The sequence below is a fragment of the Lepidochelys kempii genome, chromosome 6, assembly GCF_965140285.1.
Source record: "Lepidochelys kempii isolate rLepKem1 chromosome 6, rLepKem1.hap1, whole genome shotgun sequence".
NCBI lineage: Eukaryota > Metazoa > Chordata > Testudines > Cheloniidae > Lepidochelys > Lepidochelys kempii.
Genome location: NC_136385.1, coordinates 42,879,390 through 42,904,507, shown reverse-complemented (window position 1 = coordinate 42,904,507; position 25,118 = coordinate 42,879,390). Strand labels below are relative to the sequence as shown.

Below are 25,118 nucleotides of genomic sequence, written 5' to 3'. Positions count from 1 at the left end.
TCACATTGACTTCAGTAGAGCTAAGATTTCACCTCATGACTTTCTCTGAGTGCATGACTAGCAATTCTCATTCATGGGTTATTAAGTCATTCATTAGATACCAGATATAAAGAAAGAAGCAACAGAGGCATTATTAAATAAAGGTAATATCTGGAAATGTGGGAGATCCAAAACTTAACATTTTAGACTTAAATAAAAAAAAATTCTCAAACAATTCTAAAGCAAATAATGTTATACAAAAGACATTCAAGAAAACTGTATTTTCTCATGTGTAACTACTTTGAAGATCTTGAAACTGGTTTTAAAGCTAGCATAGTGAGTATTGTAACTGGATTGTTCAAATGGCTCATCAATAATACAGAAGAACAGTAAAATCCTGTCATGAGATTAGTCTAGGCAAGCTTTATATTTCACGGGATTGAAGCTGTCAGTGTTAAACCTCCTAGGAGGATCCTTCAGCTTTGTACTCCAAGTATAGTAAAAAGGTTAAATTCTTTAACATTCTCTAAGGCAAGGATAAATTGCATTATTCTAAGATTAGCTCCCTTTGCAAATTAAATGCTCATCTTCATTATTTGACACCTATTATCCTGGTTAATTTAACCAAGTAATAGTAGATTCAGGGTATTAAAATGTTTGTCTCAATTATTATGGCTCTCTAGAGATGCAATAATATAGGTTGCTGGACAATCTTTAAAATATATACATACTGTATGCCAAATAATATTTTACAAGTTAAGTTTTCTAGCAGTGCTACTTTATAGCAGAGAACATCTTGATTCCCAGTTAAACTGAATTCTATTAATTCTTTTGTGTTATCTCTTCTTTTACCATGCTTGAAGTGACCATATGTACGAATTTTTCATCTAATTTTCCAGTATCCTAGGAACTTCTTTTGGGACACCTCTAACTTCCCAATTCATTTAATTAATCAGAACATTTGGTTTTGTAAAACTTCTTTTGTTTGTTCAAGATGTTTTGCTATACCAAGTAAAACTTGCTCTGTGTTTACCAGAAACAAATAGTCCAGTGGAACCAGTGTTCAGTGTTGTGAACAGTTTTTGGAGTGAAGTGAAAAGTTGAATGATGCTATTAAAACTGTTCTTTTGCTGAAAGTGAATGTTAACAACATTTGTTCAGTGTTTCATGTTAAACTCCTTCAGAATGCTATGTTGCTGGAAAAAAATCATGAACTTTGAGAAATATGTACTACTTGTTTCTGATTCAGGAGCTGAAAGTAGTGACAACAGCATATATATTTTTTTAAGTGTCCGAACCTTAAAATATCACCAGGAAAGTGTCCTGTTTTTTTAATTTTTAAAATGTGTACCTTAATCATGCTACATGCCTAATTTCTAAAGACAGTACTAGGTACTGAAGTTCCGAGGGGCTCCGTTAACACAGTGGTGCACACAGTATAGGAACCTGGATTGAATGTCACAATTCTTATACACTTTGAAAAAGTTAAGTTTTTTTGTTGTTGCTTTTGCCATTTGTTGAGGTCACTGATAGTTGAAGGTTTTAAAGGTTATCGTATCAGAGGGTTTTGTTCGGTAGCTGAGGTCAGGTTAAAAAAAAATGTTAAATCATAACATGTATTTTGTTAGAGGCAGGACTATTCTTGTACATTCTAAGCCTTGAAGCAGTTTCAGCTACTTTAATTAGCTACTTTTATTTTTGTTAGACATGCAATTTAACCTGACTGATAAGGGTACTTTTCACTTGTCAATATAATTGACTTTATCACCTTTTAAAAAGTTTAAAAAGGTAATTTCTGGAGAGGTACAAATCAGTGATTTGCCAAATATAATTATACAAAATACAACATGTCAAAATTCACCTTCCTGCCTGATGGCTGAATGCCAAATATTGTAACATATATGACAGGTTTCAGAGTAACAGCTGTGTGAGTCTGTATTCGCAAAAAGAAAAGGAGTACTTGTGGCACCTTAGAGACTAACCAATTTATTTGAGCATAAGCTTTCGTGAGCTACAGCTCACTTCATCGGAGCTGTAGCTCACGAAAGCTTATGCTCAAATAAATTGGTTAGTCTCTAAGGTTCCACAAGTACTCCTTTTCTTTTTGTAACATATATGTTTGCCAACTCTGGTTTTGGCGTGTGCTAATTAAATGCAAGTGACACAGACTAAATGCCCTCAAGCTTAGTAACTGTGGACACGAGTAAAATATCTTTAAATGGAATTTCAGATACTGAAGATGATTAAAACAATCACATCTCATAACCTGCAGCAGTTTTGGTGAGAAGTTTTGTAGCCAAAGAAAGACTCACCTTAGGTCACACCACTATATTGTTGTATTGTCTGTAGGAAAAAAAAATCAATACTGATGGATTGTGACAGTTTTTGACAGCTTTAGGGCAACCTGTCTAGACTTTCTACAAAAAGTGGTATTTGTATATTGCTGCAATTTTTCTCCCCAGATAACTAGTAGTGTAGTTATTTAAAAAGCAGAAAGCTATCTTGTGGGCCCTCATGCCATTTTAAAAGGGTCTCTCTAAATATGATCCACACTAGAGCTATCAAGCAATTAATCACGCTGTTAAAAAAAATAATAGAATACCATTTATTTAAATATTTGTGGATGTTTTCTACATTTTCAAACATATTCATTTCAGTTACAACACAGAATACAAAGTGTATAGTGCTTACTTTATATTTTTTACAGTGCAAATATTTGTAATACAAATATAAACAAAAGAAATAGTATTTTTCAATTCACCTAATACATTTCTTTTGTTTATATTTGTATTACAAATATTTGCACTGTAAAAAATATAAAGTACTATACACTTTGTATTCTGTGTTGTAATTGAAGTCAGTATATTTAAAAATATTTAATAAATTTCAATTGTTCTATTCCTTAACAGTGCAATTTAAAACTGTGATTAACTAAAGAAAAAAAGAATCGTGATTAAAAAATTAATCACATGAGTTAACTGCGATTAATCGACAGCCCTAATCCACACATAGCGGTTTGTTTTGGATTTTTTGATGTGTTTTTTCTCAAATTTTTCTTAACCCAGCCCCTCACAGAAGAATAACTTATATCAGTTGGATACAGTTTTACTTACTCTTTTACTTGTATTCTTTTGTCCACATCCTCAGCTGGTGTAAATCAGTATAGTTCCATTAGGGAGCTTGCCCTTAACTTGTAAATAAGGTTGTAGCCACATTAAAATATACTATAGCTAATGCCCAGCTGGCACATTTTATTTCTCTATTAATGGGTCTTCTTGCATGCTCTGGCAGCCTCTCTAAAACATCTTGCCTGTGCCTCCCAAGAGCTGGTAGCTTCCTCTTTAATATTACTGGTGTGAATCAGCCAGCAAGGTGTACCCTGAGTGATAAACCTAGCCAATTGATGCAAAAGAGGAATAAAATTTCTATAATGTGCTCTCTGAGCCTACTCCAAGCACAGAGTAAGAATTGGGAATTGGTTCCTTATTCTCCAGTTTCAGCAAGGCCTTACACTGAGTTACCATTTCTGTATATTGATAGCTATATTTTCCTGTCAGCTGCTGTGAGAGGAGACCAGAGAATAATGATGATGATAAACTAGTTATCTGCTCTCCTAAACTGCAGGATCAGGAGAGGATTTGTCATGTAGACAACATGGGTAACTTCTAGGTAAAGAATCTTTCTTGTGCAGTTTTATGCTTCACTAGTTACTCACTTGCCACTTAGCTTTGGAAATGTTCTTTGTTCAGAGAAAGTAGGGGAAGCTGTGGAATGTTTGTCTGAATTGCAATGTTTGGACCCAGGAACAGAGTCTGCAGCTGCAGGATTCTTCTATGCTTGTGTGCCTTACCAGCTAGAGGTAAGGTGCATAGTGAATGCTGCTGATGGGAGTACTGTTTAGAATGAAAGCTAAACCCAAAGATTTGGGGTCCTGCCTTAAGTGCCTACAGCTTCGTGAGAGTAGTACATGCTTAAGTTTCAGTCCCCATCAACACAGTCTGTTAAGATAGAGATGGTTCTTACAGAAAAGGAGACAACTGGAGACAAATTTAAAGAAATAATTTGGGACATTTCACTTTTTGATTGAAAACAAAAATTTATTGTAGCAGATAAATTGTTGAAAAGTTGCAAAATATTCTACCCATGAAAGAAACTAATTGCTATGCTGCTGAAATACCTGTACCAAACAATTTTAAAAAATCGGAGCTGTGTTCCTATGGCTTCGCATAGTAACATAACAATTAAAGCCTGGGTACAATGGACACTATCAGAAAAGCCCTATCTGAGTGCATTTTAGATCTTTTGAATACAAGAAAAGTTTAGTGACCTAGAAATGAATCAATAAAAAGCTATTCTCTATATGACAAATTGAAGAACTGAGGGATCCTTACAGATGCATTGACTTTAACAATTCAGGATACATTGTTTGTAAAGGCTTTCTGAGACACGTTTAATCCTTTGAGTACTGTAGGGAGACTGAGTTGTTTTGTATTTAGATTGCTCTCTGGCAGTTTGTTTTCCTATTCTTACTCTAAGTTCGGTGTGATGGAAGCCAATGTAAGTAGCCTGAAAGAAAAGCTAATGTTAGGATGACCTTTTGTAACACTGAGTTAATATATCATTTTTAACTAAATTGCAAATTCCTTATTGCTTTGCAGAATATTGTTTTGGAGTTATATGAGAAATTGAGAGTTCCTCAGACTTCAGTGATCCCCAGTTCTTATTAAGTGTTAAGTGTATCACATAAAAATGTATGAAGCAACAAAACCACTCGTGATCCTAGATGTGGTCGTTGTTGGGGGCTTGTGATACTTTTTACCATGGTGTCCACTTCATATTCTTTGTAGTTTTGTTCTAGTATGGTAGGAATAAGAAATGATACAACCTACTGTAACCAGGTAGCCTGTTATAACAAGTATACGTGTAAATATGTTTACTTAAATGATCCGTACTATCCCCAACGACTAACTTTTTAGATTGCAAGCTTCTCAGGTCATGGACTGTGTTATTTTGTTCTGCACAAGTTGGAGCACACTGCTGATGATCAAGAAATAGGTAACAACAATGGCACAGAGAGTTTGATATTGTGTATAGTATTTGAATTCTATCTTCACATATCTTCTATCTATTCTTCTATCTTCACTATCTTCTCATATTCCATAAACATGAGAAATCCTGGCTCCATTCAAGTCAATGGGATTCATCCCACTCCTACCCCAAAACCTCATGAGGAAAGATGGGCTTTGTGACATATCTGTAAGGTTTAATAAATCCAGGCTCTGGTGGACCAAGGACAAGAGTATATTTCAAAGTTGAAGACCCCTCATGAAGAATGTCATGCTCATAGTCCTTACCCTTCTCATTCAGATGGAAGAGGATCTAGTTGAGACGGTTGGAGACGGATGGTTTCTCTCCGATAACTGGGTCCCTATCTATTTTAATTTTTTAACTGTTATACCATGTAATTACCTTGATTTCTGGGTAGCTAGGGTTTTTAGGGTTAGGACTTTAGATTTAAACCAACATATTAAACTCCATGTGGAAGCCAATTTGTAGCCAGTTCATCTCATGTTCTGGTGAGAAGCACTCCCTAATAAAAATGTGACACAGGCATAAATTATTGTAGCAAAGTCTGAATTTTTTTGAGAAAATTCACACACTCCTAGGCTTGGTTGGAGGGGTGAGGAGATAGTCTTGGCTGTTTTCCCTTTTGTCTCCAGGAGCAGCCAAAGATCTAACCAGACCTCAAAAAACAAACTTGAGATATAAAAGGTAGCTAAATTCCCTCCATAAGGGATACCGATGTAATCATTACAATGCTTCTGCTAGCTCCTTGAGTCTACTAATGTAGAGCTAGTCTTATCTGAGTTAAATCACTGTTAATTTGGAGTAAATGGTAAATGTTTTAGTCATATGAAACCAAGTGAGATTGAATTTTTAGTGAATTCAGGTGCTTAGCTAACAACACAGGAAAAAGCTAAAATAAAGGCATTGTTTTACATAGTGCGTGAAATTCTGACTTTTTTTTAAAGTCAATGAAAATGTTGCTATTGACTTCAATGGACCATGTTTTCACCTGTGTATATTTTAACATTTATTACACTTAACCATAAGCATGGCCATACTGGGACAGACCAGTGATCCATCTAACCCGGTATCCTGTCTTCCAACAGTGGCCAATGCCAGATATTTCAGAGGGAATAAACAGCAGCATCTGTCAGTCAGGGGCTTAGGTACAACCAGTTGCATCCTTGACCATCTTGGCTAATAGCCATCGATGGACGTATCCTTGTGAACTTACCTAATTCTTTTTTGAACCTAGTTATAATTTTGGTCTTTACAACATCTTCGCCAATGAGTTCCATAGGCTGGCTGTGTGTTGTGTGAAGAAGTACTTTCTTGTGGGGTTATTTTTTTTTTTTAAACTTGCTGTCTTTTAATTTGTTTGGATGACCCTTGCTTCTTGTGTTATGTGAAGGGGTAAATAACATTTCCTTATTCACTTTCTTCACTACATTCATGCATATCCCCCCTTAGTCGTCATCTTTTAAAGATGAACGGTCCCAATCTTTTTAATCTCCTCTCATATGGAAGCTGTACCATACACCCAATCACTTTTGCTACCAGACTTTCCACCTTTTTCATTTCTAATATAACTTTTTTGAGATAAGGTGATCAGAACTGCATGCAGTATTCAAGGCATGGGCATAGCATGGCTTCATGTAGTGGCATTATGATACTTAGTGTTTTATATAGCTAAGAGCTTTCCTAATGGTTTCTAACATTCCCTTAGCCTTTTTGATTGCCACTGCACATTGAGCAGATGTTTTCAGAGAACTACCCATAATGACTCCAAGATCTGTTTTGAGTGGTAACAGCTATTTTAGACCCCATCATTTTGTATGTATAGTTATGATTATGTTTTCCAATGTGAAGTTATCCATATTCATTACCCAGTCACCCAGTTTTGTGAGATCCCTTTGTAACTCTTCACAGTCTGCTTTGGACTTAACTATTTGGTTAATTCTGTATCATTTGCAAACTTTGCCACCTCACTGTTTACCCCTTTTTCCAGATCATTTATGAATATGTTGAATAGTACTTGTCCCAGTACAAATCCCTGGAAGACCCTGCTATTCACCTCTTTCCACTGTGAAAACTAACCATTTATTCTACCCTTTGCTTCCTGTCTTTAAACCAGTAATTGATCCATGAGAGGACCTTCCCATTTATCCCATGACTGCTTACTTTGCTTAAGAGCTTTTGATGAGGGAACTTGTGAAAGGCTTTCTGAAAGTCCAAGTACGCTATATCCAGTGGATCACTCTTGTCTATATATTTGACTCACTCAAAGAATCTTAATAGATTGGCGAAGCATGGTTTCCCATTACAAAAGCTGTGTTGACTCTTCCCCAACAAATCGTGTTCATCTATGTGTCTGATAATTCTGTTCTTTACTATAGTTTCAACCAGTTTGCCTGATACTGAAGTTAGGCTCACCAGTCTGTAATTGCCGGGATCGCCTCTCAAGTGTTTTTTAAAAAATTGGCCTTAAATTAGCTATTCTCCAGTTATCTGGTACAGATGGTGATTTAAGTGATAGGTTACATATCACAGTTAGTAGTTCTGCAGCTTCAGATTTGAGTTCCTTCAGAATTCTTGGGTGAATACCATCTGTTCCGACTGATAAGTTAAACAGTAATCAATCAGTTTATTCCAAAGTCTCCTCCATTGGCACCTAATTCTGAGACAGTCTCTCAGATTTGTCACCTAAAAAGAATGTCTCTAGTGTGGGAATCTCTCATTCTCTAGTAAAGACTGAGGCCATGTCTACACTAGAACATACGTTGGCAAAACTTTTGTTGCTCAGGGGTGTGTAAACCCCTCCCCCCCCAAGCGACATAAGTTTTGCTGGCATAAGCACTTGTGTGCAAAGCACTGTGGTGGCAAGAAAGCATCTCCCACCGACATAGCTATGGCTGTTCGTTGAGCTGCTTTTATGATGTCGATGGGAGAGCACTCTCCCCTCGGCATAATGTGGCTACACGAGCAAACTTACAGCAGCACAGCTGTGTACAGTACAGCTGTGCTGCTATAGGATTGTAAGTATAGATGTGGCTTGATGCAAATAATTCATTTAACTTCTTCGCAATAGCCTTGTTTTGCTTGATTGGTCGTTTAGCACCTCAATGATCCAGTGACCTCACTAATTGTTCAGCAGGTTTTCTGCTTCTGACGTATTTAAAAAATGTTTTTTACTTTGTTTTTGTGTCTTTTGCTGGTTGCTCTTCAAATTCTTTTTTGGCCTGCCTAATTATACTTCACTTTTGCCAGACTTTATGCTCCTTTCTATTTCCTCAGTAGGATTTGACTTCCAGTTTTTAAAGGATGCCTTTTTGCCTCTAACTGCCTCGTTTACTCTGTTTAGTCGTGGTGGCATTTTTTTTTTTTTGGTCCTCTTACTGTGGAGTTTTTTTATTTGGGGAGTACATTTCATTTGAGTCTCTATTATGGTGGTTTTTTTAAAACTTTTCATGCAACTTGCAGGCATTTCACTCTTGTGAATGTTCCTTTTTATTTCCATTTAACTAGCTTCCTCATTTTTGTGTCGTTTCCCTTTTTGAAGTTAAATGCTGCTGTGGTGGGGGTGGTTGGTTTTTTTTTTGTTTTTTTTTTTTTTGGTATTTTCACCACACAAGGATGTTGAACTTAATTACATTATGGTTGCTATTACCAAGCAGTTCATCTATATTCACCTCTTGAATCAGATCCTGTGTACTCTGTCATTGTTGTATATTTTATCCTCTGGTATTACTGTGTCCCATTGATTATCATTGTTATACCAACTTTCTGCTATGCCTATTAAATCAATATCCTCATTTAATACTTGGCATTCAAGTTACTCAGCATTTAGACTTCTTGCATTTGTATATAAGCACTTATAAAATGTGTCAATAGTTAGTTGTCTGCCTTCAAGTGATGTAATTGAATGGGACTGTTTCCTTTGGCTGTTTTTCTTCAGCTCTTATCTATACTTTTGCAACTACTATCCTCTCCTCTTCACTAGGATATAGAGAGTGCCTGTTAATAGATCCTCCTCTGTCAGAACAATGTGCTCCTCCGTACCTGTCAGTTTTCTCTTAGCCCTTAGTTTAAAAAAATTCTCTGCGACCTTTTTAATTTTACATACCAGCAATCTGGTTCCATTTTGGGTTAGGTCGAGTGCATCCTCCGTAGGCTCCTCCTTTCCTAAAAGGTTCCCCAGTTTATTAGAAACTTAAAACCCTCTTCTCAACACCATCTCATCCACGCATTGAGACTCTGCAGTTCTGCCTGTTTACCTGGGCATGCACATGGAACTGGAAGCATTTTGGAGAATGCTACCCTGGTGGTCCTGGACTTTAATCTCTTTCCTATCAGCCTAAATTTGGGCTCCAGGACCTCTCTCCTACCTTTCCCTATGTCACTGGTACCTACGTGTACCAAAACCACCAGCTCGTCCCCAGCATTGCACATACATCTGTCTAGATCTCTCAAGAGATGCACAACCTTCACACCTGTCAGGCAACTTACCATGCTGCTCTCCCGATCATCACAAACCCAACTGTCTGTTTCTAAAATCAAATTCCCCATTGCTATTGCCTGTCTCTTCCTAATAATCAGGGTCTCCTCTCCCAGAGGGGAAGCTTTAGTGCAAGAGGATACTATTACATCATCTGGAAGGAGGGTCCCAACTATGGAACTGTTTCCCTCCAATCCAGTTTGATAGTCTCGGGGAAGGAGAACTACTTCTTCCTCTGACAAAGGCTGTCAGACTGGAACTGGGACTGCGCTACTGTGTCCTGGAAAGTTTTGTCGGTGTACCTCTGTCTCACTTAGTTCATATAGTTCAGCCACTCTGGCCTTACAAGGCAGGTAATCATACATGCTGTATTTAGTGCAATAAACTGGGTGTCCCCCACTCCACTGCTGGACTTCTGTATTAATTTTACTCCTGCTGCTTGCTTGCTTGTTTGGCAGGGGGTGTTTGTTGGCATAAATTTAGAGAATGTTAGGTATATCAGGCTCTCTCATTCCCTCTCTAAACTCACTCACCTGTTCACTAGCTCCTCTCATAGCTTAGGAGTTGGCTTTTTAAAACCCTGTTCTCCTGGAGTAGCCCTGCCCACTGGTTAAGGGCTCCTAACAAGGCTTTGATCCCTAATCCCTTAAAGAAGCTCTTAGCAGTAGGCTCAGTGCGTGTGTGTGTGTGTGTGTGTGTGTGTGTGTGCACACACACCTTCCCTCAACAGATCACACTATAAATTTCAGTCAGGCACATGGCAAGCATACAACAAACAAACGGATGACCCTCACCCCCAGGGTTATGTAGTCACTCCTCCTTCACCTGGAGAACTCCCTCTCAAAACTCCTCTGTATGCTGCACTTGTTTGCTAGCTCCTCTGGAGGAAAAAAAACCCTATAAACTCTCATGCTTCTGACCTTGTCTTTCATTTTGATATGTTTACTTAGAATAACTTTGAAAACAAATTGTCGACCTGAAGCTCTTTTGCCAATTAAAAATACTTTTAAAAATTGAATTTCTAGAGACTTATGTTTTATATAAATTTTGCCTTGTCTATTTGTTGTTCTTGAATGTGCACGCGCACACATATAGGGTGTGAATTGGTAAACAGAAATGAGCTGTTTTGGCACCACAGACAAATACTGATGTGTAAATGAAATATATAGAGAGGACGATGCCATTTTCTTATTACAGTAGCTGGTATGTGTCATTTATGATTGTGAAATGTCATATAAATTTTCTAAAAAGCCACGACAACTTGATGAGAAGCATATAGTTCTATCATGCATAAGAAAGAGTCATATTTTGATCTTTTGCTTTCCTGTTGATCCGAAAAGAAGCATTAGGTGAGGGAGCAGTTGAAGAGTTCTTTGAGCTATTGCAACCTCAATTAGTTGATTTTGTGGAAAACTGAGTTGTGAAGAAAGCACGGATCTTGTCTTCAGGTGGAGGTTGCTGCTGGGATATGGACCCATTATATGTCAGGGTGGTCCTAAAATGCCCTGGCTATGCCTCTTTTGGCCTGAGAAATCAAAAATACAGCCTCTCATGGACTTGTATATTTAAAGCATTGGCTTCATCTTGCTTAGCTCGTGCTTCTGGATTCCTCACTGGATCAGCCTACTTATAGGAGGGCTAGTCTATGAGAAGCAGACCTAAAGAGGTATTCAAAGAGCATTTGTACAGTGTTGGAAGAAACATGGGTGGGAAAGGTGGGACGGGGATGGACACACACACACACACACTTTTATTTTGTGACTAACCAAAAAACCCTCTTTCCACAGAGGAAGATAAATATGGTATTTACTCCAACTTGTTGCTCAAGTATTTCCTCGCAGAGGGAATAGTCTGTGGACATAATTTGTTTGTTGCTTCTGCTAAAGAGGATCCTGCTGACATTTTAAAGGTAAAAATATTGCTACATGAGATTATAGTTTATTAATCCAGATATTTTTACAAACCTGTTTACAAAATAAAGTTAATCCCTTGATTAATAAAGTTCTAAAATTATACACACTGATTTTCTTAATCAAGAAAATATATTTACAGTTTCATCTGTTATAAATAGTAGATAAGCTAATTTCAAAGTAGTTTGAAAACCAGTTTGGTGTGTGTCTCACAATTATATTTGTTTCCTGTGTTTATTCTAGGAAAATTTAAATGAAATATCGAGACACCTTGAAATATATAGATTTTGACCAATATATTCAAAAAGGCAGCTTAGAGCTCTTTCTAATATAAATATTTGGTAATGATTAGTCATTTTTAATGTCCTATATAAACAAAAAAGGTAAAGGGACATTGGCAATATTTAAATTTTATTTTTCAAAAATATCTTCCTCTTACAATAACAGCTAAGATTGCTCTAACTGAGAAAACTTGGCAAAATAGTAATCATGCTGGGGAAAAAGAAATTTGGGTTGTTGTGACAGTAGTTTGCATGCACAATTTTGCCACTACTTTGAATACTGAGTTTTTCCCTTGCTAAAAAGATCCTTGTAGACCTCAATAAAAGTGCAAAAAACCTTCATAAGTGCTACACTTGTGCTTCTGCTATGTGTATCTTTCTGGAAGTGTATTCTCTATATATGTGTGCTTCAGTGACTCTATTTAGGGATTGATACTGAAATGTCCTACGCACTCTGTCTTTGGTTCCACAAAGCACATCCCATTGATGTCGTTGGGAGCCTAGTGTTCTGTACATAGTAGGATAGAGCCCTTCATGTAAGTAATGTATTCTGACCTCCATTAAGTCAGCCTGGGAGTGGCACTAGCAATGACTCACTTCCTAGGAAAGAGAGTGTGGGGCACAGCTCAGGGATACATATACTCAGTAGGAACCTATTCAGTCATTGCATTCAAATTCCTTCTGCTCTGTGGTCCAGAATGTACTTGGGTCGCTAGCTCTCAGGAAACTTAAGAATTTTCCCAAAAACTAGCTTACTTAGCTTTTGGAATAAAGGGCTTTCGAATAGTTTTGAGTAGAGGTCCTCTCCTATGGAACCTCTCATCTGCTCAGGACTGGAACTCACCAAAAAGTCAAACTTTGGAGGACAGTATATCTGGCCTTCATTGCTGGGAGTGCAAGTTGGGAAACTGAGTCACAAATCCACCTAATTTAGGTTTAATCATTTTTTGTCTTTATTTATATAATTTCAGACAGAATTATTGTCACTTATAATGTCTGAACATATATTTTATAACAGACAAGATAGAATTGGTAAATGGGCCCAAGTTACCACATTCTGGGGAGCTGGGAAGTTTTCCCCATCTTCCAGGATAGTTGTTGCCTTCTCTGGTCCTTTTGTCCCATTCTTGAGTTTCTGGTGTGGTGTTTCTCCAGTTTGGGCCCATGTTCACTTAGGTCTTTTATAGATTTCTATGTTACAGATTACTTAATCTTTATCCTACTGGCTTTTAGCACATCAGCCCTTTGGATTTTAAGTAAGCCGTACACTAGGCATGCGCAAGCTTCAGTTTACCAACTTCTTTATTTTTTTTTTCTGCTGGATTTGCAATTTCTGGGTCATGTTGTATTTGTGACACCCTATCTTGGGTTTTCCTGGAGGAAGGAGGATTTTATAGATCATATGTTTATCATTATATGTTCTACTTACTACTTTCAATACATGTTACACTTTGTTCGGTCACAATAATATTTTAAGCAGAGTAGCAATTCTATGTAAAAGGAGGAGGTTTGGCCTAAGTGTTACATTATTTTTGCTCATTCACTGTACATAATTACAAATCATTAAAAATATAGCTGTCAAAGCTTTTAATCTTACCATTAACAATTCTTCATTTTATATTTCAATGTTATAAGTCTGTATATGTTGTTCTGTGCTACCCTTTTTTATTAGAAAGGGGCGGGAGGCTTATAGAAAACATGATGATTCTTTAATGTCAACATTTATCTTCTTTAAACATGGGTTTTTCATTCAAAGTCCAGTTTTGTTTGTGAATCATACAAAGAAACATTAGAAATTTTCCCGTGAATGCATTTTTGAGCAGTGTCTCAATTTTAGGGCTTTGATATTTAGTTTCTTTTAATAGTATCCCAACATTCATGTAACTAAGAATTTTGGTTAACTGAGCTTTGGATAGTGTGGAGTTGCACAAAGAGTACAGTCAGTGGAAAGACAAAGATTTTTTCTTTCTTAAACCATGAGTTATATAAACTGTTAATTTGCTTTAGATAAAATCCTGGCAATGAGTTCAGCATGCTATAGTTTAACTAATATTTCAGTGAACTTTTGCATCTTAAAAACCTGTCACCGAAAACTAACCCAGAAAATGGTTGACCAAAACAAGGACATTAACGGTTTGTACATACAGTGCAATGTTAAATTCTATAATTGCCCTGCATTAATTTTATGATGTATGATTGGGTGTTTCTGGAACCTGTAACCAAGACAAATATTGCTGGTACTAGAAAGGGGAAAAGACAATCTTATAGACCATAATTATCTTAAAACTGTGTATAACTAAAAGACAGGTAGAAGAAAAAAAGCCCCATCAGCTGCCTAAGATATGTTATATTACCACCCAGCAATTTATCCATCATCCTTTCAAAACATATTCATGCCTATTGTAGTCAAAGCTCCTTCAGGAAGTCAGCATTAAGATGTAACACTGAAAAATTACACCCCTGTAGAAAATCCTATAGAACAATATACATGATGGTTTTTAACAGGATATTTTAAACATTTCAGAGCATTTCTGTTCAGTCAGTATACTTACCTAAAAGACAAGTCTCCACCATAAGTAAGAATGTACAAAGTGTTAGGAGTTTTGTGTTAGAAGACTTTATTATGGTATACTTCACTTCCATTATGTAAGAAATCATAAAATAAAAGACTGAGCCAAACCTTTGTTGAACTTGATTAGAGTGGGAATGTGAAATTTCCATTTTACATTTTAATATGTTCAATACAATTTGTTACTGAAAAATGAGTAAAGTTAGGTGTGAAATTAAAATAAAGTTTTTATATGTAACCTTGACAAAAAAGAAATATACAATAAAATGTTTTGTTTTAGACCTATTCTCTTCATTTCACTGTGACTGGATTTTTATAATGTGGCAATCAGTTTAGTACTCCAGTCTGTATAGCGTGTGTACATGGTGGGACGACAGACTTTAAAAGTAAACCACTGTTCAAAATATACATCAATGGGTGCAGCCAATTTGGGGGTTATAGGTTCAAGCCAGCAGGAGCAGCTGCTGAAGCCACTTCAGCAAAATACTTCATCACATAGTGGGGAAAGAGAAAGATGACACCCAGCTCTGGGCTACCCCTTACGCACAATGACCTTCGGACCCAGAACTGCAGGGGAGACGACCTTTCCCTATCCCTCATTATAGAGATATTAGGATCCCATATTTGCCCCCTAGCCATATGGACACAAGAAAGAAAGAAACTACATGGTAAAGGCAACCAGAGACACTGCTGCAGAAGTATTTTCAGCAGCAGGCATATTTGGACACACATGATGTCATCCAGCTATGTTTTCTACAGTTCTGTTCTCATTGTTCTTCTCATGTGCCAGCTGGGTACATGCTCCAGCCCATTCCCACCACCTCCTCACAGTCACTTCTCTTCCGTCTAGATTCACTTGTCCTTAATGCTTCTTTCCATCCTTCCTTTCTTTTCCTTCCCTTCTCCTCTTACCACCCTCTCCCTTCCTTTGCTTTTTCCTTTTAGCTTATTCCTTCCTATCTTCCCCCCCACCATCCTGTTCCTAAATACTTTTAATTTATATAATAAAGTGCAAAAAAAAAAAGCACCAAAAATTAAAGAAAAGAAAACCCTCTCTATAAAAATAGCCCAAATAATGTCAGTTCCTTATTGATTAAATAATACTTTTTTGAAAAACTCATAAAGCATGTAATTTGGTAATCTATGAATAATAGCATAGGTGAATATCCATTTGCTTTAGTATTTTTTCAATTGAAGCAATAGGACAATTGCTAAAAAAGGAGAATAAAAATTGGAATAAAAGAAATTAAGAATTCACTTCATCAGATGCATGCAGTAGAAGTTAGCTGTAGCTCACGAAAGCTTATGCTCAAATACCTTTGTTAGTCTAAGGTGCCACGAGTACTCTTTTTTTTCTTTTTGCGAATACAGACTAACACAGCTACCACTCTGAAACCTGTTACAAAACTGTGTCAGATATAGTTAAAGTTGTTTATATATTACACACTTATCTAGTGTTCACATTGGTCAGATTTTTTTCCGCCGTACATTTTCTAGGCAGTGTCACTTTATTCTAAATGTCCCAAGTTCATGTGGTCTTCACTACATTCCTTGTCAGAATTATTTTATAATCTAGTAGCTCTCACTATCGTAAAGATTTTCCTAATATTTGCTTTACTTTTTCTTTAATGTTGTTCCTTTATACTAGTAAAAATCCACTGGTACAACTCCATAGTAAGTAATTCCTTTCTTTTCTTTTCTTTTTCCTTTTTTTTACATATTTGTAGATTTATACATCACCTCTTAGTCATTGCCAAGCTATATGAATTTAACTTAAAAATTCCCTTAAATTTTTTTTTTTGTTCTTTGAAATTAACATTAGAAGACGTTCTATCATTGAGATGCTAGAATTTAATGCTGTATTTGGATTGCGATCTCATGGAGAAGGAATACGATCTCTGAATTTTGTGGTTTGATGTCTTTACGTACAGAGCACAAAACTTCATCTGCCTTTTGCTGCCTTATCACACTTCAAATTTGTCTGATTTGCTTTCTTCCCTCAGCTAGACACCACTGCACCTTAACTTAATATATTTCCAGTTACTGTTTGCAGTTCTTGAAATAACTTTTAATCTATTTTGACATTGTATATGAGCTAATGTTTATTTTGTAAGTATGATTTTGTGACACTGTATCAAATGCATCACTAAAATCCAGATACTGCATTTGATGCAGTCCTTTCAGCCACTTATATTGCTATTTTATTTTAAAAAAAAACAAAAAAAAAACCTCATGTTCGACATGGTTTGTTCCCAGTTTGTTCAGTTTGTTGTTTAGGTTAGTCTTTTGGTGTTTGAAAGGCTTTGTTTCTCTACGTATTTGTTCTGTTATTTTACTGTGAATTGGGGCTAGGTTTGTAGGTTCACCAGGGTCTCTGAATTCCTTTTTTTGAAATCTGTTTTCACATTTGCTTTTCTACAATCCTCTGTCACTCCCTGGTTTTCTGTTATTATTTTTCCTTTTTTTCTCCCCACCTAAAACACCCAAAGATGCATGATTTGTATATGTGTATATTTTTTCACCACTGGATTTGCCCACATGATCGCATTTCTTCTGCTCTGCCAGGTGTATCCTTAAGAAGATGCTCTGCTCTGGTTCAGGATGCTTCTCTCTCTATTCTTGCTTGCTTTGTCTTCTCTACCACCAAAGGACTTGAATCACTGTGCTCTTACATTTTCAGCCAGATTACTTTGTCTCTTCACTTAAGAAGCTAAGCTCCACTCCACTCTTGCTCTTTCTCTCACACATTTCTTTATCAGAACATGTCTATAAGTTAAAGAGAATTCATGGAAGAGCATCAAGAATGGAGAAGCACTGAACTTAAAAAGATTAAAAGAAAGAATTATAAGGTTGTAACAAGGAAGTAAAATGATTATTTCAAATAGTCTAAAAATACCTATAAAATTGTGCCTAAACAGCTCAAGAAAGCTTTAGATCGAATGGCAATACAAATAAATAAAATGAATAGAAGTGGTGAATAAAAGATTACTCTGTAAAGAAGAGTTGCTGTATGGAAGTCGTGAAAAACCTCTCATTTGAGCTATTTAAAATTAGACTGGAGAAAGCACTATGGCCAACATGATCAAAAGTACCCAATGATTTTAGGTATCCAATATGAGATTCTTCAAAGGGGTCTAATTTTAAGGGGGAGGGAGTCCAGCACTTTCTGAAAATCAGGATCCTTACTTTTGAAAATCTTGGCCTCAGGCTATGCTACGAAGAGCCATCTACACTGAAAGGGAGGTGGACTGGATGGCATAAGAGATTTTTCCAATATCTAATTTCTATGATTATGAAATCTCCATTAACTCCTGGATCCCAACTCACATTTCACCCTAACACTGTATAAGTTTACAGGTCTTTTAATTTTGATGGGAATTTTACCTATAAGATAAAAACACTGTTCTCCCTTTGTGTGCAACAGTATACAGTAATGTTTTAATGGATATCTTCTTAGGAAATGTATAAATTAGTGGTTATCAACTCAAATTACATTTCTCTACCCTTTTTGTAATTAATTAGAAACCACCATGAGGACACTTACATGTGAAATTATTTTAGCAGTCCAATATCAGGGGTTTGTTAGACATAAAATAAGAGGAACAAGAACACACCACCAGAAGATGTTATCAGTATTCAAATAGCTGAAGAGAAAAATAATCCAAATTAACTGGAAAAACTGGCCAATGTAAATCTGTTGTAATTGACTCTATGAAACTAACCCCTGATCCAGTGACACCCCTTCCACCCCCCTTGAATTGCCCTTTGGAGGCCACTGCAGCCAATCGAATTAGGACAGCCCTCCAGTTAGGCTGGGGACTAAAGTGTCTCCTGGCAGCCCCAGGGAACAAGGAACTAAAAGGTGGTCTTAAAGCAACCTTTTCCCCTCTCCCAGATTTGCTGGTTCAGCAACACACACAAATATCAAAGGTATCTATTTGCATATTTCCATTGCCTGGTTGTTTCAAAAATATCTAATCTGCTTGGGTTCACTACATTTCTCATTCCTCCTATTCCCCCAGTTTGGATGAGAATCTCTAAGAGTACCTACAAAGCTCATGTACATCAGAGCATCTTTACATCTATGCTGCAGCCACTGGCATGATTTGTGGATCATTAGGCATACCTGCACTCTTTGGTTTAGTTAGCTAAAAATAGAAGTGAGGGTGATGTGGAGGAGGGGGGTATCATATGGGCTTGTGTGGCCTGTGGTGTTGTCCTCACTTCTGTTTTGTAGTGAGCTAGCTAGAGTACAAGCTAACATAGGTATGTCTTCAAAAGCTGCACATCGCAGCCACAGTTACTATGTGGAAGTACTGTTTATCGTCCTTAATTCAAGCAAAATAAGGGTTTTATCCAGGCTAGGAAATGGACACTGAAGATCTAGTGGGCAAAAATCTGAAAACACTTGCTTACCTGGGCTTGGTGTTGATTTATCAAAAAGTACTCTTACTGGAGATTTCATAGGTAGGGTTTGTCTTCATGTGGAAATGTATTGGGATAACTGTACTACTACGATTATACTGGAATAGCTCCACATGTGGATAGTCTTATTCCAGAATGAGTGCCTTTTAGTTTATACTTCAAAAGTGACATATGCTAAATCAGAAAAAAAAACATTCTTAATAAATGTCCACACGAGGAGTTACATAGATAAAACTATGGCATTATAACTATACCAGTAAATGTCCTCTTGTAGACAAGCCAGAGATAAAGCTTCTCATCTAAAGGAGGAGTGACAAATCTGGGAAGAGTCATCTGACTGGTGCCGAGGACTTCCAAATTAACCTTTTGGGATGCAGATGGCCTAATTTAATACAGCGGTCTGCACTGTCTGGTACTGCAAAGGAATTATTTGTGAATGTAAGGATACATGTTTACTTCAGAAGATGGCATTTTTAGTTGTCATTATTTGGATGCACATCAAAGAAGACATTTGAATCACTGGAAAATGTATACAAGCAGGTTTGCGTTCTAATTATCACACTTTTGATGACTGTACTTTTCAAATTGCATTAGCTTATCAAAGTGACCTAGCTGATACATCTCCAAAGTTTCTGCTTAATATCAGTTTATAGGAAAGGTTCTGCCATCTCAATTCTAAGCCTCTTTTGATTATGCCAGTTTGTCTTCCCTAACTGAACTTCCACATTCACATCTTTAGTAAAGAGTTGTACTTCTGAATCTTTATTGACTTAGACTGAATCTCAGCCAAGTACACAAGGTTTCACTGTCATAATGCTCCTACATTAAAACTATGACAACATGCTGCTGAAGAAGTGAAGATGAAGATCCCATAGGCTGTTTGGGCCTGAGTGCCAATAGTGAACAATTACGTTTATCAAATATATAGAAATCTAATTCCAGGTTCTACTATTAGAAGGTGAAGCTTCTATTCTCCTTCATTTTCTTATTGAAGTCTTCTTCCACCTTCTGTTGTTTCTCTTTCTGAAGTAAAGATAGCCACTAGGTAGTGTCATCAGAAATGAAGAAGAATTAAATATTTAATTTTAGATTTATTTTTCAGTTTTCTACAACTTTGAGAAACTGGCACTAGCATGTGCCTTCAAATTTAAAAACTAATTGTGTGGGATCTTATTTCTTTGTTAGAGCCCTTACTTGTTTTCTCTTTTGTGTATATTTGGTGTATAGAATGTCTATATCAAGTCTACCTACAATTATAATTGAAGGTAAAACTTGAAACGGAAGGCATGAGTATGAAAGAGCATGTTTATACTGGGAAAAGGTTCTTTGTTTCTCTCAGAGAAAATAACATTGAGTCCGTTTTTAAACAAGGATCATGCAGGAAGGAGTTCAGAGTTGATTCAGTCCCTAATCGTGGAAAGATTTGCAGGAACCTAAGAGAACAAATGTTTAGATTTAAACTCGAGGTTTCCTGACTGCTATTCATTGCGTGCTTGCTTACTGGGTTTTCTTTTCTTTAGATCTTTGTTTATAGATTTTGATATTCTAAATCAAAATGTCATATCTGCGAATATTGAATCACTTAAATAATTGCTGGGCACATAATATTACACATTATTACCAAATATACTCTAAAAAAATAACTGAAAGACCAAATTATAGAAACAATAGAACATTTAGGTCAGCATTTTGTTTCCATCTTACATGTAGAAGAGTTACCAAGTTGTATTTTAAAATCAAACTTTTCAGAATTGTCATGTTCAATTGATGCAATATAATTCCTGCTACTCATTTACATCAAAATATCTCTGTGGGTAAGTTTTTCAAAAATCTGTTTAGATCAACAATGTTCATCCTGCAACAGTTTTACCAAATAGCATGTGCACTAATTTCAGCTGATCTAAATCTAATCCAGGAGTTCTCAAACTTCATTTCACTGCGACCCCCTTCTGCCAACAAAAATTACTACATGACCCCAGGAGGGGGGACTGAAGCCTGAGCCTGCCTGAGCCCTGCCATCCTGGGTGGAGGGGCCAAAGCCCAAGGACTTCAGCCTGAGGCAGGGGGCTTGTAACCTGAGCCCTGCTGCCCAGGGCTGAAGCTCTTGGACTTTGGCTTCGGCCCCGGGCAGTGGGGCTCGGGGTTTGGCTCTGGGCCCCAGGAAATCTAAGCCAGCCCTGGTGACCCCATTAAAACGGTGTTGTGACCCAGTTTGGGGTCCCAACCCACAGTTTGAGAACCGCTGATCTAATCACTTTCTTTACAGCAAATTCATCACAGTGATAATCACAATGGTCCCTTCTGACCTTGGAGTCTGTGATTCAGTTCTTGTCTAGTGTTAAAGAAAAATAAATGGATTAACCAAAGATAATGCTAATCAGGCCAGTAATACTATTCAAGCAGAGGGGCAATATTTATTTGGAATAAAGAGAAGTCAAACAAATGGCAAAAAGGAACAGTCAGTAAGGAAAGTCCTACGTGTAATGATCAAAATAGTGAAAAGCTGAGCTTCCACACTTTTCTGATGAATTGGGTATTATAGCTTGTGACAGTGAAGTAAATAATACTGATCGTATGCTTCCTTGAAGTGATTATTTATACTGTGTACATTATCATTTTGGCAATGATGAAGGAAATAAGGAAAAATATTTTCTGTATTGCTCTGATCCTGCAAAGACTTAAACACAAGTTTAAGCCTATGAATAATCCCACTGAACCCATTGGGGCTACTGACGTCCTGAAAACTCAGCATGTACGTAACTTTTTTCAGGATTTGGGCCTCTGACACCTTCAGCTTTTTCAAGCGGGCTCTCCTTGTTCCTCCTTTTGTGGTGGTTTCCTTTTTATTTTATTCAGGAAAATCTCAACAGGACAGGATGAACTAATTCAGGGATTAATGGAAGAAAAAAGAGATTATCTAACCTCCCCTATGTATTCCTAGTTTACATGTAGTTGGAAAGAGTTAGGGTGACAGAAAATCATGAAAAAGAGAGATACATGACTCTTAACCCATAAACTTTGCATATGTATGCGCATATGTATAGTAGAGAAAGCACTTTTCAAAATGAGAAAATCTTTAGTCACATGATCCATCTGTAGTCACTGGCAAACTTCCATTTAGTTATCGTTTTTTTGAATACATGAAAGGGAGGATTTTTTTGCCCTCTGATTCAGATTTATCTTCTGTTGGCATCCAGTCTCTACTATGAATGTCCAGAAAAGAATATAAAAGGAACTAAGTCTCACCTGGAAATGGAAATGAACTATTGTATGGGCATGGGGCATTGGCGAAAATAAATTCTGTGTCCAGTCGCTTTGTATTCATGAACAATAGTACTTGTCTTCAAACGTGTTTCCAGAAGAAATGGAATCTTCTTCAGTTTTTCTTGGTTAAAATAACAATTATGCAATACATGATTAAAACAAAGTATTTACCCTTCCTTACTGACAAACTGGTATCCTTTAAATGCTAAAAATTAATATAATGAAGAAGCACTTATATTTGTGTGGGTTTAAAACTCTTTAAATATCACTGCAAATGGAGATCAACAGTGAGTCATACTATAGTTTTTTTTCTTTTCTTTCAAACATTCTGTAATCACACCTGTGGCAATAACTGCTTTGCAAAATACACTTACATAAATAGTTTAAAAAAAAAGCTTTATTTTTTATCATTAAATAGGATAATGTTTAAGATTCTTTAGTGTTAATTATGCAGTTATCAAAACCTGCAAGGTTCAAAGGATTTTATTTAAGAGGGATTTCACATATAGCCTGTATTATGGTGCTAAATAATAGCACAGTAGTGCTTCTGTAGCATTGTAAAATAGCTTAGAGAGAAGTATGATGTCTATAGTTGGTGTAATGCATTGGTAATTAAGAGGGTGTGAGGTTAAGCTTCATTAACTGCTGTGGGATTGTATCTTGAGTTTCATTATGCCCTGGAGAACATAAGAAGTGAGAGAGGTCATACTGTTAGAATCTGATTTTGCGTAGTGCATCTGCCAAAACAAAGCAAGCAAAGTAATGTAGCAGCAAACACATAAAGACATTTGGATTATATGTATTTTTACTGTAGAGATGAAAGTTTTATTAATAAAATGCTTAATCCTAGTTGTGATAAAACTTTCATTAGCTTTAGGTTTTAGGAAATCAAGTTACTTTAATCACACTGTGTGTGTATTGACAGTGTAACGTCAGTGGAAATACATCAGAAAACTGGATTTTTTTCTAGTTCTTGTTTTTGTGATTTTTTTTATACAAACCACAATCAATTGTTTTTGTTAACTTTAGCAATTATCCATCTTTTATATTTGCATTCTGCAGGGAGCAGAGTTGTGCTTTAGGAATGGCTTGTTTTGTTTTATTTTATTCACCTGCACATTGCCACTAGCTCCGTTGTCTATATACCAGCACCAAGTACACCATGGCCGGAAGCACTCTTGTCAATTAAGATCTGACCCTCATGTGCTGTTTCTTCTAGCAAGGGAGAATGTAACAGTTGTCAGGAGATATTACATCCTGATGCCACAAAATTAAAAGTCCCAGATCTTTTCAAAGCTGTGCTATGGAGAAGCTAAATACTTCTAATTAAGCAATGAGCCTTGCAAAAGTACCAATTTAGTTTTAATAGCAAGCATGAATATTTCCAAGCTCTAAATGAGCTTTCTTGTGGTAAATATTTTATTAATCTTGTATTGTTCTTGGATTGTGGTTTCTATCAGATGAGCATAAATATATTTTCTTAGTACAGTTTAAACACGGTCGTAATCCTGACTCAATTTTTGAATTAGTCCTGGAAAAATAATTCTGGCATACTACCAAGACAGCAGAGTTTATCATTTCAGATGCTTTTTATGTGGGGGAGTGGAATGATTTGCAAAACATTTTTAACAATTTAATAAAGCTGTTGGAAAATAATTTTGTTTTTGAAATAGTACTAAATCTCTGGAAAAACTGATTACACAGTTTTGATCAAGCGTGGCTCCTGCACGCAGCCCAGGCCAGGAACTATCTGAACTCAAAGCACTACAATGTTGCTTTTACAAGGGTGCATCCTATATAAGACTTTGTGGTGGAATGTACATGTCACCTGCAGCTGTAGTCACCAGTTCCTTTCTGAGCAGGGTCAGTGTAAAAATCCTATTTGCAGCCTGTGGCCAGTTCAACTGCTGATGCTTGCGTTCTCTGATTGTGTGGGGGTGGGGCTTTGTTCCTTTTTCACTTGTCCCTTCCACAAATGATTTTTGTAAACATGACCTGCTTTACTCTTTCCATGCACTTTTTTTTTTTTTAAACATCCGTTTTGTATCTTGATAAGAAGTGTTCCTGGATGGATCCATTGTCCCTTGTAGACAGACATCACTACTATAACAGGTAACTCGGAGCCTATCATAAGTGGCTCAGGTATGAAATGTACTCATAGATGTTGTCACAAGTAGTCTAATCCTGGATGCGGTGCTTTAGACATATCTACCCAGCAGTTCTCAAACATTTTTCCCAGCAAGTGCTTTAGAGGATCTAACTGTCGGAAGTATCAAAGCAAGCTAGTCTCACAAAGACTGAGACAAAAGACACACACACACTCTCTCTCTCTCTCTGTCTGTCTGTAGTTTATTGGGTCTGTCATACAAACTTTCCCCTATCAAACAACAGAGGCTCTAACCTAAACTTTTACATGAAAACAAGAACACTGAATATTATTGTTCTCTCCACTCCAAACGCACACACGCCCGCCAAAGTCAAAGGTTCCTAAGCCCTCATCAATAGCAAACTTTTTTAAGGTATTGAAGTGTTTCGCAGTGTACTTCGTGTTGGCAGTTTTGCACCTTGCCTGTCAGAGGGAGACATAGTGCTTTTTTATCTCCTAAGGCTTCTGTCACTTCAGGAGCATCCATTGGAGCCACAGAACTTGCTTTGGAGGAATTGTCAAGCTATAACGACAGATGGACAGGAGACGCTTGATATAGTTTCAGTCAGGCCGCAACTTTATTATTAGATGTCAGGGACTACCCGGCAGAAAACAGTGAACAGTACAGGTAACTCCATGATCATTTCAATATGTAGTTGGGGGCTTCCACCAACCCCCCGCTCTTTTCCATCCAGGTCTCCCATCCAGCCCATTGCTGGGATCTTACCATCCCCCTACCCCAAATGAGGTTTAAGGTGGACTATAAGTAAGACTACAATTTTATCATGGAGGTCGTGGAAGTCAGGCGGCTGGAAGCTGCAGGGTACCCCCACCACCCAAGGCAGCCAGGATCTGCAAGGTACCCACATCCACAGCAGTGGGGTCTCCGATCTCCAAGGCAGTGGGGGTACCTCACAGCTCCTGGTTTCCACAGGTTTCTAACCGTCGCTAGCAGCAAGAGGGATCCCACTGCTCCTGGTGG

The 25,118-nt window shown here is 37.0% G+C and overlaps 1 protein-coding gene across 5 annotated transcripts in view; it reads left to right on the top strand.

Annotated features, from left to right (window-relative positions):
* Positions 1-25,118, top strand: part of ELP4 (elongator acetyltransferase complex subunit 4) — a 268,889-nt gene that overhangs the window by 18,378 nt on the left and 225,393 nt on the right. For 4 of the 5 annotated variants that reach the window (XM_073347771.2, XM_073347769.2, XM_073347770.2 and 1 more), the window contains one exon: positions 11,329-11,450. The exons of the other annotated variant lie outside the window; for it this stretch is intronic. In XM_073347771.2, the coding sequence (XP_073203872.1) occupies positions 11,329-11,450 (122 nt within the window). The remainder of the gene's footprint in view (positions 1-11,328; positions 11,451-25,118) is intronic. 5 annotated transcript variants of the gene reach the window in all.